This window comes from Scardinius erythrophthalmus (assembly GCF_964197995.2).
Source record: "Scardinius erythrophthalmus genome assembly, chromosome: 11".
Taxonomy (NCBI): Eukaryota; Metazoa; Chordata; class Actinopteri; order Cypriniformes; family Leuciscidae; genus Scardinius; species Scardinius erythrophthalmus.
This window is the reverse complement of record NC_138231.1, coordinates 9109925-9127724: the sequence shown is the minus strand read 5'-3', so window position 1 is coordinate 9127724 and position 17800 is coordinate 9109925. Positions and strand designations below refer to the sequence as shown.

At 36.5% G+C, this 17800-nt stretch overlaps 1 protein-coding gene across 2 annotated transcripts in view; it reads left to right on the top strand.

Annotated features, from left to right (window-relative positions):
• The first annotated feature begins 159 nt into the window (after positions 1-159).
• tbc1d32 (TBC1 domain family, member 32) overlaps positions 160-17800 on the top strand; it is a 38835-nt gene continuing 21194 nt past the window's right edge. Inside the window, exons 1-23 of one of the 2 annotated variants that reach the window (XM_081379488.1) lie at positions 160-301; positions 813-1008; positions 1099-1260; positions 3038-3215; positions 3350-3421; positions 3509-3634; positions 4945-5023; positions 5135-5238; positions 5326-5387; positions 5488-5638; positions 6168-6227; positions 6917-7019; positions 7947-8084; positions 8178-8267; positions 9305-9447; positions 10503-10630; positions 11335-11536; positions 13042-13121; positions 13288-13426; positions 13829-13916; positions 14229-14347; positions 14784-14903; positions 16025-16113. In XM_081379488.1, coding sequence (XP_081235614.1) covers positions 854-1008; positions 1099-1260; positions 3038-3215; positions 3350-3421; positions 3509-3634; positions 4945-5023; positions 5135-5238; positions 5326-5387; positions 5488-5638; positions 6168-6227; positions 6917-7019; positions 7947-8084; positions 8178-8267; positions 9305-9447; positions 10503-10630; positions 11335-11536; positions 13042-13121; positions 13288-13426; positions 13829-13916; positions 14229-14347; positions 14784-14903; positions 16025-16113 — 2588 coding nt within the window. In that variant the 5' untranslated portion in view covers positions 160-301; positions 813-853. Of the gene's footprint in view, positions 302-679; positions 743-812; positions 1009-1098; positions 1261-3037; positions 3216-3349; positions 3422-3508; positions 3635-4944; positions 5024-5134; positions 5239-5325; positions 5388-5487; positions 5639-6167; positions 6228-6916; positions 7020-7946; positions 8085-8177; positions 8268-9304; positions 9448-10502; positions 10631-11334; positions 11537-13041; positions 13122-13287; positions 13427-13828; positions 13917-14228; positions 14348-14783; positions 14904-16024; positions 16114-17800 lie in introns of those variants that run through there. The other variant, XM_081379489.1, reaches the window with a different exon arrangement.

The following is a 17800-nucleotide window of genomic DNA, read 5'->3' as shown; positions in this document are numbered from 1 at the left end:
AACATCACCTTTCTTCTTATTTATTTGGTTTCATCGTCTTAATTTGTAATATTCGCTATCGTAAATATCGATAGATACGGAATATATTCATACGGTTGTGCCGTGAAGCGTATTTTTGCATATGACAAGCGTTTTGTAAGCAGGTGCTTCATCTCAGCTGTGCTTGTTTCCATAGAAACGAGTAGTGCTAACGGGTGCTAAGCTGGAAATATACATCTCTGTGCGTCCGATTATGGATGATTTCTAATGTTATGGAAGCGATGTAACTCATCTGTTTGGACATGATGTGAAATTATTGAAGGTAATGTTTACAACTACTCGAGCTGGGTCTTAAGGAGAAAATATAGCTTAAGCTTAATGCCAATACTTGAATTCTGTTTTAATATTTAGCAGTAATGACATATTGCTAACGTTAGCCTGTGATGCATTACTCCGATGTAGGGCAGTCTAAATGTTATTAATAATCTATCTATATTTCCTATTTTTAGCTTTATTAAGTTAGCCCTGTGCAGGTATACTGTATCAGATTCAGGCACACTTGACATGAATCTTTGTTTCTCATGATTTTGAAATTGCTTTCATAGACAAATTATTTTATTTGCTTATTGGCTTGTTTTATTGTTTAATAGGTTAGGTCAGATACTGAGGAAAACCTGGCTACAAGTATCCAGCATACATACTGTTTTAAAAGCATTCCAGGAATCTAAACTTTGTAAGAATGTAACGTTACTGTGTGGACTGTGTAAGTTACTTCCCACCACTGTTACTATAAGCCAAACACACCTTACTTAACACCTTGCTTCTCTAAGCAGGAGATCACCCGTAGAGAAGAGATCACACATCCCGAGGAGCGATGTCTCAGTTCTCCAGCGAGGATGAGGCAGAGCTCCAAACCCTGCTGCGAGAGCTCCTGAAAAGTGTCAAAGACAGAATCTCGGGAGCACCATCGGTAGAATGTGCCGAAGAGATCTTGCTTCATTTGGAGGAAACTGACAAGAACTTTCACAAGTGAGAGATCTGCCTCTTCCAGTACATTTTAAGCCTGATTGTGGTTACTATTTGTTTGACCTGTTTTTGTGCCCTCCCTCTGTTTTTCAGCTATGAGTTTGTGAAGTATCTGCGGGAGTATGTGGAGAGCAGTTTGGGAGCAGCTATTGAAGAAGAGACTGAGAATTTTACCAGGGGTGATAGTCATGCTATTGGGTCCGGACAGGACAGTCTGGTTCATGCTGTTACCAAGAGGACTAGGGAGTCCACACAGTATGTGTTTTTATAATTCCCCTTACCATGTGTTTCTTTATATGATAAGATGATTTTGTGGAAGTTTTCTCACTGCATGATGCAAAAATATCTGCATCAATGCAATTTTGAAAGTAGTTCGGTAAGTTCCCATTAAAAAAAAAAAAAAATCAATAAAAAGCTCTAAGCCGTGAACCGAATCAAACCAACCATCTCCAGGATAAATCACAATATTACAATCACTAGCCTCTTTCACACAGTAATCCCGGTAAATTAACATGAAATTACTAGAATTACTTTTCCGGTAAATACGCAAATGTGCTGTTCACACAAGCAAAAGCGTTCCGTCTTTTAATGTCATTTATGATAAAGCCATAAAGCTTTGCGAATTACATGACGTAATCAAAACAGTAGAATATGAAATTACATATTTTAAGTCATTATATGAACAATGCATATTTTAATTTTATTTCAAAATACACTACCCTTTAAAAACTAGATTTTTTTAAATGTTTTTGAAGTTATGCTCGCCACCCATTTAGTTAAAACCGTAACATTTTGAAATATTATTACAATATAACTCAATCAAAATAACTATTTTGTATTTTTATATATTTTTAAAATGTAATTTACTCATTTTTATTATTCTTTTTTTATTATTATTACATTTGAAAATATTTGTGCTGCTTAATGCTTAATATCTACTTAAAATTGTTGGCAACCATGGTGCATTAGTAGTGTATCCAGATGTATTCAAATATATAACTTGATTATAGTATCATCAATGCTTCATGTGAGTGGTTTCTGTTTTCATTGTTACAGCAACTTTTCCGAGTATGGGTAGTTTAGTAGTAGCCTGGTAATACCAAACTCTGCTACTTCGCTTTGCTTCGTAGACAGAGTCTGGCATGGCATAATTGAAAAGTGTTTTCTTTCTCGCGGGGGGGGCGCTTGTCTGAAGTTTAAAATCATTGGTTACCCATAAGCCAATCACATAACGTTTGGTTATGGCGTGTGTTATGCGCATGCTCAGCCGCATCTAACTGTAAACACATGTATGATGCAAAAACAAAACCATTGCGCGAAATACCGGAGTGAACATGGCTGTGAACGACTTTTGCAGATTATGTGAAGTAAATCTACGCATCCACGGTACAATCAGCGTCTGCGTCACGGCTCTCAGCCCGCCCTCTGTTCGTTGATTGGCCGGCTGTTTTCAGGCCGGAGGAAAACAGAAAGCTATGACGCTGTCTCAGACTGAGTACAGAAGCGAAATGAAATTGAGCAGAAGTACGAAGTCTGACGTAGTCAGGCTAGTTTAGTAGTTCATCACCATAAATTTAGTGAGATGGTATATCTGTCTTGAAATGTTTATGTTTTTGTTAAAAATCAATGACATGACCTTTAAAAAGTATGTTCTATGTAAAATGGGAAGTATGAATGAAAATCGGATGTACATCTGCCATGTTGTTCCTGTCACGTGACCGACCAGCATCAGTTGCGTCACTTCGCTGCCATTCATAAATCCTGTCCTGTGTCCTCATGGGATAGTAAAGTGCCCATTGAATGCACACTTCAGAATCTCAATGGTAGTAGTAGGGCATCCAAGTACTTTTCTCCTGGTATTTTTCAAATACTATGTATTCAGACATACTACTCTGTTGGTGTACTGTAATTTCACATACTTTATAGTAGGAAAGTATTCGATTACGAAAGCAGCGATGATGTTTACTTTTAGCTCCTCGAAGACTTGAATAGAAAATTATGATGTTAACATGACTTTTTTATATATCTGTAGGTATAAACAGATGATGCAGACTCTGAAACAGACCATGATGGTGGTTGTGGAATCACTAATCAATAAATTTGAGGAAGATCAGCTTAAGAAAGAGGAAATGGACAGGAAGATCCAACATGAACAGTCAGGCAACCATTACACTGACAACTGCTCTGACAGTGACTCTTCATTCAATCAGGTTGTTTTTGTATTAATTTAAATAAGTTACAGTGGCTGCACTGTTTTTTATGACATAGCATATCACAGTTTTTATCTCAGCTTTTCATACCATAGACTGAATCACTAACTGATGTCTTTGATTTCTTCATGTAGAGCTATGCATTTATCAAACATGAACAATTGCAAGTCATCGCTGAGAAGCTTGACCCCGGTAGACCACGAGAGGTGAAAGCTCATTCTCTGATACACCCACTTCCCATTGTTTCAATTATAGTCAGCATGATGCAGCCATCCTGATGTGTTTAACTACAGGTTCGCTGGGAAGCTTTGCAGTCTCTGTGCTATGCCCCTCCCTCTGATGTCCTGAGCTGTGAAAGCTGGACTGGTCTGCGCCGAAACCTCTCTGCTGCGCTCACTGACCCTGACCCTGAGCTCAGCGTAAGAGCTAAGTGCTAAATAAGCACTGACCTTTGCCATGGTCCAAACAGCAAAACTGTTTCCTTAGCTGCTTAATGTGGAAATACAACATTTTCAAGCAGTTTCCAGAGAAGTGGTTTCATGTGGAACGGGAGGCCATGACCCGTTCCAGTGTTAATATTGAATCCCACAGTATGTGGGAGTTTATTAAATATTTTAAATCAGGGTTATTATAGCCAACTAAATCCATAAAAAAACATGTTCATCACTTGAAATAAAATAAATGTGAACTGAAATAAAATTAAACATGAATAACTTAAGGCTGGAATACACTACACAAATTTTAAAATCTGACCCGATTTTAAAACTCTAGTAGCCGGTTTCACAGACTCGTCTTAAAAAATACACTTATTTCTAGGCTTAAGCCTAGTCCCAGACTAAAATGCAAGTTTGAGCTGTTTTAACTGAAAGCAACTTGCACTGACAAGTCTTAAAATGTCACTGCCATTGTTTTGTCTCAAGATGCACACAAGTGATGTTTTTTTTAATGCACCTTTATAAAAACTACTTACATAGGCCTAATCCTGGCTTAATCTAAGCCTAGTCTGTCAAACCGGGCCTAGGCATCATGACCACAGTAGTTGTTGTAGCAACTGTGTGTGCTGAGTGAGTCAAAAAACAAAAATGAGCCAAGCACATTTGGATGCGGTCTTGGGTGGGTAGATGCGGTTGTGAGTGGCGCAGTCAGTTTTTTTTATCTGAGCTGATGAGACCTATACTGTATATAGGGGCTAATTTTTTACTCGTGTTCTGTTAATTTGCTTTTGTATTGTTATTGTATTTGTATTGTATTTTGCAACACTGGTAGATAGAGGACAGCTTTGGTTGCACTAGCTACGCATCATACACTACGATATGTATTCTAAAATCAGCTCAAAATCTCAACGTTTTGATATCCTCCAACTGGATGGAATCCTAATCTGAAGCTGAACAACTAAAAAATTCCAACTGCCAAAATCTACAGAATGACACAGATTTTCTGCAACTATTGTGGACTCGTTAATCTGAAAATCTGAGCAAAAGACGTGCAGTGTATTCCAGCCTTTAGACATATTTTCTGTCAGCTAGTTGCCAAGCAACATTTCTCATTTTAATTTAGTTTAATTTGGTGTACTAAAATAATTATACCAAAATGTAAATAGACTAAAACAAAAAACTAATAAAAATGACAACATAATTACTAAAACTAACTAAAAGTATAATTTAGGTACTTAATTAATATCTCAATGATACTAAAATAACACTGTCATGAACATATTCTGTTTTCACAGGATAAAGTCCTCCAGTTTTTTGCAAAAACATTTTCGTCTTCTCCATTAAATGTGACCAAGGATATCTACGCTAGCATTGGTAATAGTTTAAACTTACTTTAGCAGGATGCAGTATGTTTTAATATTCAGTATATATGAAAATGAACAGTCTGTCAATTCGTTTTCATGAAGTGTCAACATCTCTTTTCAGCAAAAAGCTTGGAGGCTCATTTCCTGTACCACAAGTTGAGTTTTCCCAGCGGTTCTTCAAGTATTGATGCGAACAGACCAGATATGGCCCGTCTCCTCAAACAGGTATATGTCATTTCTTTTCTCCTTGCATATGAATAAAGTTTAGGTTGCTTGGATATAGATGAACTTGTTTCTTTTTGGTCGTTCCAGATGCGATTAATGAATGACTTTCAAAAGGAAGTGACAACTTTTTGGATACGACATCCTGAGAAGTGAGCTTTCACCTTTCAATCCCATTTCCCAAGTATTGTACACTATATCTTGATTGTGTCAGATTCTTGAAAATAAATGAGTTTTCATCCTGTGCTCTAGGTACATGGAGGAAATAATTGAGAACACCCTCTCTCTTCTCGCTCTGCATTCTGAACAAGGCATGAGCAGTCCCGGCTCAGAGAAATCCCTAGAGCCTATACACCTAATCTCTCTGCTGGATATCAAAGCCACCTGGTTTAAGAAATGGATGGTGAGCCAAATTTTTATCAAAGAATAAACAAAACCAGAAACACAAAACACACGAGTGTCATTTTCTAAATTAAGCTGTGTTCACACTGCCAGCGACATGCAGCAACAAAGCGACATGATCCCAGTCCCGATACTTTAACGACAAGAAAACTGATTTGGTGTCTACAACATGGAATAACATCCATGAATGTCACTCGTAAATGTTACTAGGCAACCAGTAGTGAGAACGTCCACTAGGCATTCAGCAGTGTGAATACAGCTTTAGAAGTTTTGTTTACTTGTTTTTCCATGTCCAGTTTCCAATATATAAACTGATATTGATTGATTGATTGACATTGATTGATGTTCTTGGTGTGAACAGTACCGCAACAGTAAAACGCAATTCAAGATATATTCTCTGAAATTCAAGTAAATGTATCTTCTTTTAAGGATGTTTAGGTATGTTTACTGGAAAATATGACCAAAAAAATTTATTTATCTACTCAAACGATCAGAATAATTAAAATTGATGACTAAATATTGTTTTTTAGCATGGCTACTACAGCAGAACCGTTGTCTTAAGACTTCTTGAGAGGAAATACAAGTCTTTGGTGAGTTTTTCTATGTGGTATGCACAAACCAATGGTTGTAAACGCTAACTTCTAGCCTTAACCATAAATTCCAGTGAGAATGGAATGCTAGAAAATGGATTTCACTTCCCAAAAATGGATTTCATTTTTGATAATATGTAAAGCGACAATAGACAATTTCAAACAATATTATACTGCATTGTTGTCACATGATGAGCACAGGATCCCTGCGGCTCCTTAAAAGGTCTTAACAAGTCTTAAATTCAGTTTTATTCAATTTAAGGGCATAAAAAGTCTTAAATATATCTATATATGATTTAAATGTGAATGTTTAAATGTGGAAATTAATTGTTTACTATTTTATAAAGCTTTTTTGTCAAAACCTGTATTTGAACTAGTTGTTTAAATTTAGTTGTTTTTATCATCATTGAATTGGCCTCTCATATGGTATTTAATTTGTGTAGGTCTTAAAAAGCCTTACATTTTATTTTGAAAACATTGCAGATAGTCTGGAGCATGTTTAGCGGCATCAAACTAAAAATATTCATACTGTACATTGCAGAAATTGTTGTGTACTTTGTAGTATGATAATATACTATTCCGAACATAATCAGTATTCACTGGCTGGTTTAAATGGGTAAAATGAACAGTTTTTCAAGTGTCTCTAATAATAGTATGTGTTCAAGTGATTATTAATATTTTTTTCCCAGATTGTTAATGCTCTGCAGCAGTGCATTTATTACTTCGATTCCTGTGATTCAGTAAGAGAGGAAACCTTGGAAATTATCCACAGCCTGGAACATCAGCAGATTGGTACGGCTGAACTTTTGCCCACAATGTTCACATGCAGTATCATACTTTATCTGACAACCTGGCTTATGTTTTCCCCAGTGTGCCGTTACAGACTGTCCTCTCATGGTCAACTAGCTAGATTATCATTGCCAGAGATAATTCCAAGGGTTTGTGGACTTACAGTGAAAACCGTTCCCAGAATTCGGGTTCTGTATTGTAGCTGGAAGATTCACATGAAAAAACAAAACACCCAAACATACACACAGTATTGACTGATTGCGTTATCTTCTGCTGTTTACACAAGTCATAGCTACCAGACTTTTAAACCTCCCACAGCAGTAAAATATTCGTAACACATCAGCTATATTCAAAAGACGCTTATCTAGTTTCTGTGATCAGGGTCAGTTTATGATTCTTCCACACAATTCTCCTTTAAGGCCACTCATGTAGTATTACTATAGATTTCAGATGTCATATTTCGGTGGAATCAATCTACCTTATCTTTAAAAGGTCAACATACTTGTAAAATTGCTTACTGGGTGAAAATCACAGAAATATGTGCTGGTGACATGCTGACATTTAAAAAAAATTAAATGTACTTTTATGTATATACACTATAAATATTTATTTTTCTTTGTTCCAGCATTTGGCATGGCAATTTAGTAGTCCACCCACAAAAACTGACTTTTTTTTTTTCAAAAGGAAATTCTTCCTTTTTGTTATGGGACTTGGACGTGTATTTTACGAGTTTTGTTAGACCCAGTAAATAACCCAAACTACTTTCTCCTCTAATGCTTTTTGAATATGCAACCTTTCTGCACTCAGGTTTGTGTAAAGATAAAAATGTATGTTTCAGTGCTAATTTAGAAACTGGAGGTCACATGCAAATGACTGAATCCATTTAGAGCATGCTCTGCGAATGAGATGTTCTTGTGTTTTGCCCCTCAGGCCCTGCTCGGAGAACTCTCTACACTTCTAAAGAGCTGGAGTTTGTTTATTTCGTTCACTCGCTGTGTGTGCTCGGGAGGCTTGTGATGTACACTAATGGAAGGAAACTTTTCCCCATTAAAGTGAAGAAGCGTAGAGGTAAGTTTGGAGGGGAGGAAGCAATCATTTTTGAGAATAACAAGTCTGACTCACTAAATGATCTCAACGTGTTAAACTTGTGGCCTTTTTCAGATCCGGTAACTTTGACTGACTTGGTTGTGATTCTGATCAATATCATATACCAACACCCAAAACCATCCTGTGGTGAGACACCACATGCAGGTGCGTCATAAGAGTACCAAAGTGATAAACTCTGATTAACTCTACATCAGAAACTCAACCACGCCTGCCCATAAAGAGTGCGTCTAAGTGTGGGATTTTTTTAATGATTAGCACTAACATTATGTAAATGTTAGTGCTAATATGGGTGTGCCAGATCATCCTTCTCACCGTGACACAACTGTATTAGAACAAGGGCCTATTATGTCTTCCTCAGGTTAATGAACTTACTCACTTCCTTGGGAGGATAAATGATTCAATCTTATCTAGAAAACTTACAGTACTGCACTTTATACAGTTCCAGTGATTATCTTATTATGTGGAGCTGATTATTGATTTGGATGCTTATTTAAAGGGAAACTGTAGTTCGCCAAAATAAATATAAAAAATTGTTATTTTCTCACTCTCATGTTGTTCCAAGCCTGTATGACTTAAACAAGTAATAAAAACTCAGTGAGTGTTTTAGAGCAATTTTCTCACCTCATGGGATCACAACACTAAGAGATAGTAAATCTTTTCCTGGATTTTTTTTGTGCGTTCCCGAGATTAGACCTTCCTTAACATAATGCCGAAAACCCGAAGTCCTAGGTGGTCTGGTTGAGGAGTAGATTGAAGTGCAAGATTGGTGCGCATGAGTTAACAAGCGCAATTTTGTCCGGTGGAAAATTGCGCTAAAAAGTGACCATCAGATTATTCAACATTTCTCATTTTGCGTTCCACAGAGGAAAGAAAGTCATACGAATTTGGAGTAAATTATAACAGAATTCTCATTTTCAGGTGAACCAGGCTTTAACCTGGTAGCGTAAATCACAAATCACTTATTAAGGCACATAACATCTTTTTTAAAAGAGGTAGACTTTTTTTTTTACACTGGAAGAAATACTATTTTTCTCTTGGTTTGTCTTTGTCGGACATGTTTTGCTGCGCTTTAAATCATTCATTAACTGAGATCTGCAGTAAAACTAAAGGCCGACAGAGGGGTCTTAAAGCTCCCAACGAGTTATTACAGGTATGTATGTCTGTGTTTGTGTATTCTCTAGACTCCCTGTCTCCCACTCATCTTGTGATGGAGGTGTTAAGGACCCTGTGTGACCGCACTGAGTGTGCTGTGGAGTGTCTCTACCAAATCCCTGTTATAGAGACTCTGCTGGCTCCCGTTATCACCCTGCTTAAAGGAAAGCTGGTCAGCTGAACATGAACACTTCCATCAGCACATGTGTTATCAAGAGTCTAGACATAATTATGAAATGTGAATTCTGCTTCACTACAGGGGCCCTTTCTACTACTCCTACTTGTAATATTTTAGCCTGGTAATACCATACTCTGCTACTTCGCTTTGCTTCGTAGACAGAGTCTGGAATGGCATAATAGAAAAGCGTTTTCTTTCTCGCGGGGGGGCGCTTGTCTGAAGTTTAAAATCATTGGTTATCCGTAAGCCAATCACATAACGTTTGGTTATGGCGTGTGTTATGCGCATGCTCAGCCGCATCTAACTTCCACTGTAAACACATGTATGATGCGAAAACAAAACCATCGAGCGAAATACCGATGTGAACATGGCTGTGAACGACTTTTGCAGATTATGTGAAGTAAATCTACGCATCCACGGTACAGTCAGTGTCTACGTCATCACAGCTCTCAGCCCACCCTCTGTTTGTTGATTGGCCGGCTGTTTTCAGGCCGGAGGAAAACGGAAAGCTATTATGCTGTCTCAGACTGAGTACAGAAGCGAAATGAAATTGAGCGGAAGTACGAAGTCTGACGCTGTCAGGCTAGTAATATTTTACTTCTTTTCATTGAATTTATTTGTTTGATTTATCTTCACAAATAGTGAACATTCTCGTCCATTATAGCGGGGGAAGTTCCTGAATACTGAATAGGCATGCTAATGTGGGTAGTTTTATGTTAATATGTTGTTGTTTTTGACATTAATTCTATGATGATTTGTTTCTTTTTTTACATAATTGTATTTATTTATTTATTTAAAAAAACATATAGTAACATACTACAATACAATACATACATAACTTTTTTCAGGGTTTGTACAGTACAACCATTACAAAATTTCAAAATCAACAGAATATTTTTACAGTTTCACTACAGAAGAAGCCTGTTAATTTAAATCCTGAAATAAAACTGTAAGCTTTTATATAACATCTCATCAGAGACCTCATCTGCAGCATTTTATATGCATTATACTGTTCGCCCCAAGCATTTTCAATTTGTCTTTTGTTGCAGCCCAAATTAAATTCCCTAGAAAGTGCCCTGACTCACATAGCAGACACCCTGGCGAGGATCGCTACCACTGAACGAGGTTTATCACTCCTGCTTTATGACAGAAATCTCGTCTCGGCCGAGGGTGAAAGGTAAGTAAATCTAATTTTGCTCTCAGGTTACATTCATTATTTTTTCTTCCTGCTAGTGTCATCTCGAGCTTGTCAGCACTTGCGCCATATATATCATCATGCATAGAATGAAAGATGAGCTTCTTAATAAAAGAAAGGACCCTTTGACACCAGTGTCTTTAGTGAAATGAGTTGTAACATACTCTGTAAAAGAAACAAAAGATGAATGCCACTAAAATAGAATCCACCTTATTTTGCAATGCGAAAGTAAGCTTTGGGAATTCCGATTTTATTACAGTAGCTACTATAGGTAAATAACTAGAAGAATAACAAAGTGCAGTAAAGGGTGTAACTTTTTGCGCTACAAACCAGTGTGTTTATGATTACGATAATAAATACAAATAATATGATAACAAATACCAGTTTGCAATATCAAGCAACATAACAGACTGTGTCTGTACAACTAAAATAATTGGAAACCGATGATACCAGAAGCCTTGCACATTCAAGTTACAAATGTCTGCACCTACTCTTTAAAATAAGTTGAAAAATATAGAATAGAATTGCCCATGTTGTTATCCACTACGCTATACCACCAATCATTTGACCACACTAATCCAGCAGTTAAAATCATTCTAAAATAACATTCACAGATCCAGGCACTTTAATATTTTATCAAATTGGAATAACACGGTACTAATATGTTGTGCTGTATATTTCCACAGTATTTCAGCTGCACATGTGGTTGTGCAGTTTACTCAGAGGCTATTGGCAAAAGAGCTGCATGTGTTCAGTGAGCTGGAGATTTCTACTGCCGTGAGCGGGGCCTTTATCTTCGTCTGTCGGCAGATGTACAACACCTGCGAGGGGCTGCAAGTTCTACGGCCATACACACTGCATGAGTGCATCGCTAAAGCCTGGAGAACGGTGAGCTTTATACACATTAGCCTCACTAGTTCAGTTATTACCAATGTACTCTTTAGCTGGCTGTTTTATCCAGACTAACAATAAAGTAAATATAAAATTGTGATGACCTTGTCCTTCAGTTACAAGCCCAGATCTTTTACCGCTATGCCATAGAACAGGGGTTGGCAACCTTTGGCACACGGAGAGATGATCACAGAAGCTTGCGAATGGTTTGTCGGGTCTTTGCGCTAGATTTTTTCTTCTATGATTTAAGTGGTTAAATGCTTGCTAAATAAATCATAATATTGTTTTATACATGAGCGCAAAAGGCCTTAAAATGCTTGAACCCCGATAATTGCTGCTTGCAGCTACATTTATTATGAATGTTATATACATGAAATTATATTATATACTATTATATACTGTATATATATATTCAAACGTAAAGCAATAAAAAGGTAAAAGCTCACATTTAGTGTAAGTTTTATCTTAATCATCCTATCAATGATTATATAAAAGCCAGAATTGCATCATCTTATTTTAGTCATCTAACTAATCTTATGTCTGTGGTTGTAGGAGTGTCATGAGGTCAGTGCCACAGAAATTTGGTAACTTTAATTAGTAATCCTTTAATCATAGATAAAATAACTTGTATGTCCATCGTTGGTGTTGTAATGTTTTATGAAAAGATGTGTCTGATGAATTTTTGTCTGGGAATCTGACCAGTCCCTGTCTCATACCGCCAAATATATTACCGTTTAAACATTTTGGGTCAGAAATACTTTTTAAAAATGATTTGAAATAAGTTTACACTTACCAAGGAAGGCTGCATTTATTTGATTATAAAAACATTAATAATTGTGAAATATTATTACAATTTAAAAATAACTGTTTTCTATTTGAATATATTTAAAAAGTGTAATTTATTCCTGTGATGGCAAAGCTGAATTTTCAGCATCATTACTTCAGTCTTCAGTGTCACATGATCCTTGAGAAATCATTCTAATATGCTGATTTGGTGCAAGAAACATTTCTTATTATTATCAATGTTAAATGTTATATGAAATAGACATCTTTTCTAAAAAATAAAAATGTCTTTACTGTCACTTTTGATCAATTTAAAGTATTATTTCTTTTAAAAAAATCTTACTGACCTTACTGAAAAATTATTTTTTGCTATTATCAGTCCTCTCACAGCCAAAATCAAGCCTTTTTAGCTTATTCTGAACTGCTGCTTTAGAGCCTGCAGTGTCTGTTCCCCAGGCAAAACAGTATTAATGTTGGAAGAAATGCTGAACGTCCAATCTCTGGGCTGTGTGAAGAGGATTTGTTGAATATAGAAGCAGCAGTAAAGTGCTGCGCCATCATTAATGAAACCTCCCGGGGGTTCCCCTGCCTTCAAAAAGGCTGAGTTCGAACGGTGTGAGGAATCAACATTGCATTCAACATGTCGTCTCATTATTTAGCCAATGGGTTTGAATGCCGTGTAGCAGTCCAGCCTGACAGCGAATTCTCTTCCCCCACAGACAAGCTCAATGTCAGAGAGAGTTCCCACTCCTGTTCCTGGAGCTCCCCCAGTGCTGGCTTCCCAGGAGCTGCAGAGCGTGTGAGTATCTCTCCATCATGCCTCCAGTGATCCCCTGTTCCTGCACAAGCTGTTTGTTTCTGTGCTAAACTCGAGCTTGGCCTGCCAATGCTGTTTCGTGGGAATGAATCAACAAGAACAAGAAATAATGAACTCTCTTCCTGAATCTTTTATCCTGGTTCTACAGTGTGGCCTGGGAAGAGATGCTGTTGGACAACCTGCTGAACTTTGCTGCCACACCAAAAGGACTGCTGCTCCTCCAACAGACTGGAGCCATTAACGAGTGCGTCGCCTACATGTTCTCAAGATTCACCAAAAAACTACAGGTGATATAATCAGATGCCACTTTCAAAAGCATTTTATTCTGATAAAGAATATTAGTGGCTAGAGATACTTATATTAAAAGGATAGGTCACCCAAAAATTGTGGTCATATGATCTCAATATGGTGGCCACCATAACTTTTCAGAATAGAATAGAATAGAATAGAATAGAATAGAATAGAATAGAATAGAATAGAATAGAATAGAATAATACCCTTGTGAACAGTAGACAAAATGTATATAAAATCAATTTGTTGTGTACATTTATGCACAGGTTTTCATTACTTGAGTCTACTCGCTTGCCATTGGGGACATTTATTTTAATTGTTTTGCGTTAGATATTACATATTTCCAGACTCTGGAATTTGAATGATGTGTATTTCCTCCATTCTTTCTCTTATCTTAGGTCAGCAGGTGTGAGAAGTTTGGTTATGGTGTGATGGTGACCCAGGTGGCTTCCACAGCCCCAGGCATTGTGGCCTTGCAAAGCTCAGGTAGATAGAAGTATTATTTATGACCAATTTCATATATATTAAGAACATCATGTTATTGATGTTCTCATGATGTTATGATGATGTTAAGAACATCATCTTCCATATTTTCTCCTTACAGCTTCAGACAGCAAAGGTCATGTTAAAAAAAATACTGAATTACATTGTTAGTGTTTCTGCAATCATTACATTTCCTGGTACTATTGATCACGCACGCCATTAGTCACTGAGACGACGTTGCACAAGGGAAATGTTTTAACATGGAAACTAGGTTTTCAGGCTGTTGAAGGAGTTGAACTTTGAGTGGATTCGCAGGATTTTTCCAGACAATCGTGGTGGAGCTGTGGTCAGCCTTGGAGTGTGGTCGAGAAGATGTGAGGGTGGTCCATCCGAAATCTACTCCAATGGACCCTATTGACAGGAGCTGCCTCAAGGTTCTGACTCCCCTATCATTTATCTTGCAATTAATATTCAGAAATGGTTTGCTATTTATAGTTATTTGGAAGCAAAAGCTATGCTTCATTGAGATTCTATGGATAAGGCTTCGATTTGACAATTTCCACAGTCTGCCTACAAAAGCTACACTGAATAATTCCATAAATAAATGCAACAGTGCGCACAATGACCCACCAACCACATTAAAGTTAATATGAAATTACATTCACAACCCATTTTACCTGGTTAACATTATCCAGTTGCAAATTATTACATTTAATAAAAGATTATGAAAGCAGACCTTTTTCATTTTGTTTTGAATAAACCATTAAGGACGAACACTAAATATCGAAATACTTTTTGATATTGTTTTGACCCCAAATATGGGTGATATATTTCTGAATGACTTTGAGTGAGTTTTGTGTGTGTGTGTAGTCCTTCCTGTCTCTAGTCAATCTGCTTTCTTCACCTCACGCTGTGTGGGAGCTGCTGGGACATCGAGCGCTTCCTAATAAGACAGAGTACAATTTGAGAGAGATGGCCACATCAGTTTTAGTGAGTATAATAGACAAACCCAAACTGGCCTATATATGTCTAGTCTCCGCCCACAGTCTGTTCACTGATCTTCTGATGCCTATTGTTCACATAACTAACTTGTATTGAGTGATTTCTCAATACAAACAGTATAAAAGTAGGAATTTTTCCGTGAGCTGTATGAGCAGTATATACATTATATACAGGGTTGTTTTATTCTGAATGAATAAAACTTTCTTTCTTTTTTAGCAAGGATGAATTAAATTGATCAAAAAAGACAGTAATTTTATATTGTTCGAAAAATTTCTATTTAAAAAAAATATTTTTTGGTCTTTCTATTCATCAAGAAATCACTTTTTTTCCTCAAAGTTTAAGCAGCACAACTGTTTTCAACTGTGGTAATAATAACATTTCTTAATAAGAAATGTTTCTTATGTGCCAAATCAGCATTTTAAAATTATTTCTAATCACAGCAGTAATGACCCCTGAAAATTCAGCTTTGCATCACAGGAATAATGAAAAAATTTAAATACATTAATGCATGAAAATCAATTCAAATATGTAATAATTTGAATTTAAAGTGTCATCATATTTTACAATAGCACTGTTTTTACTGTATTTTTAATCAAATAAATGCAGCCTTGGTGAGCATATTAAAAAAATATTAAAAAATATTACTGACTCTAAATTTTGCAATGATAGTATGTATATTAACGAATCATTTAACAGAGTCTCTACACATTTCCCTCCATTTTCCTATATATTTGTACAACCATTCATAGGGGACTGATTTATCATTATTTGTTTTTAAATAGTACATAAAAACAAAATGAACTGTGGTTGGTTACTGTACATGGCCAGAAGGTGTCTTCCAGTCTAAGTTGGTGGTTCTTGGCTACACAAGACTAAATCATATCTAAGTTGTGTCTGCTGATAAAACAGTATTGATGAAGAGACAAGTAAAACTCTCAGAGTTGTTTAATATGAAATTTAGCAGCTCAGATTTTCTTCATTTGCAGTTCAAATCATGATCATTGGAGGGCACACTTTGACTGGTGTGTCTTTGAACTCGCTCTGGTCTTTGTCACACTTATTTTGAAATCATGCATTTTTGATAATGACTCACTGACTCTTCCCGTCAGGACCTGATTGACCGCCTCATCATTATTAACTCTGATGCGAAGGTTCACTCCCTTTTCAACTACGAGCAGTCCCACACGTTTGGCCTGAGGTAAGATCAATAGTTCACTTCTCTCTACCAGTAAATGGACAGGAAGAGCACAGAAGTGATAGAGGGTCCTTATAGAGGTTTATTATCTGATTAGCCTTTTTTCTCCGTTCATTCTTCTCTGGGGATCAATGGCTGATTGATTCAGCTCTTTGTGTTCTCTGTGCTATGATTATCCTGAATTAATGCCAGACAGGGTGATACCAGGATGTGAAAGAGTTCTCGGGATCTCAAAGGAACTAGAATTGACTGGTGTAATCCATCTACTTATTAAAAAGGAACACTTTTGATGCATTTTGTTCACATATAAATGAATTACCGTGGTTTAAAAATAAATTAGTTTTTATATTTTTTAGCAGCTATCAGAAACAGAATTGGTTCAGCACTTTAGATCACTTGCCGCAGCTTGAGATCACATTTACATAGATGCATAGTGCTGTGCCAGTTATTTCCCCCACCGGTGGTATTTATATTAAAAAGGATTATGTCAATATTATCATTATGAGTATAACATAACGTAACCCTCCACATTTAATTTTTTAGAGACTTTAATCTAGGTTTCTGAAAAGGGCAAAATAGTTGAGTATTAAGAACAAGGTGGTAATAAAAATCATGTATTAATATTGCATGAACAGACCATCAATTTACAGATGTATATTCAGTGGTTTCACACTCTCAGCAGCTAATAATTCACCCCACAATACACAGTGTTGTTGGCGCAAACAATGTTTATGCTCACTGCAAGTGAACTATTTATTTTATTGTGTTTTATTTTATCTTGTGTCGTTTTATTGATGCTTTTCACGGTTGAGAAAATGTTAAAGCAACCTACCCATTTTGGCATCTGCCTAGTTAGGTTAGTGCCAAAATACTGTAGAGGTCAATTGGATGAACAGCCTTTGACAGCAAAGGATATAGGACGCTTTTTTCTCCTCCCTTTTAACTTCTTCTAACTATGTGATAAATGGTTAGTTATTAGTTATTATTTGCATGTGGCATCGTTTTTCCAAGTCCAGAACCAGAGTGGGAGTATGGCAGGAGATTAGGTTCTATTTGAGCGTAAACATTTATAGATATGAAAAAGTGTGTTAAATCATTTTAATCCATACATGACTGCTAAGATGTGTCAATTCTGATTGAGTTTTTAAATAAACATTCTGTCTTCCTGTGAGTTTCTTAGCGTGTGTTTGTCTTATTCCGCCTGAATCTAAATCTTTATATGGCATTTTGCCTCAGTGCAGAGGAAGTTGCCTTTGGCAATCCAAAGAACAATTGTGATGATGAAACCAAGTACTGTTTATTTGTTGCTGTCATGTTAGGTTTGCTGCATTTCCCTTAATAAAGTCAAGATGTAAGTTGTGGCATAGAAAAGAGTGAGATCCTCAGGCATATTCTGGTAAAAATATAGAAATGCATTATTTTAATCATTATCTATCCGTAACAGTTCATGTTAATAAAGTTAATAAAGATAAATAAGGAGAAACTACCAATTAGTACCTTCTGAAGAAAATGTGTGTGGTTGCCCATGTAAAACTCCTCTTTCTGAAAGTTGTGAAAACACTATTGTGGAGTTTTTTCTTTTGCTATTTTAGCAAGTGGAAACAAAATATATTTAATGTAGTCTCTCATTTACTACTATTGACAACTATGACAACTTCCGCTTCTGAGAAACCTGGAAATGTGAAAAGGG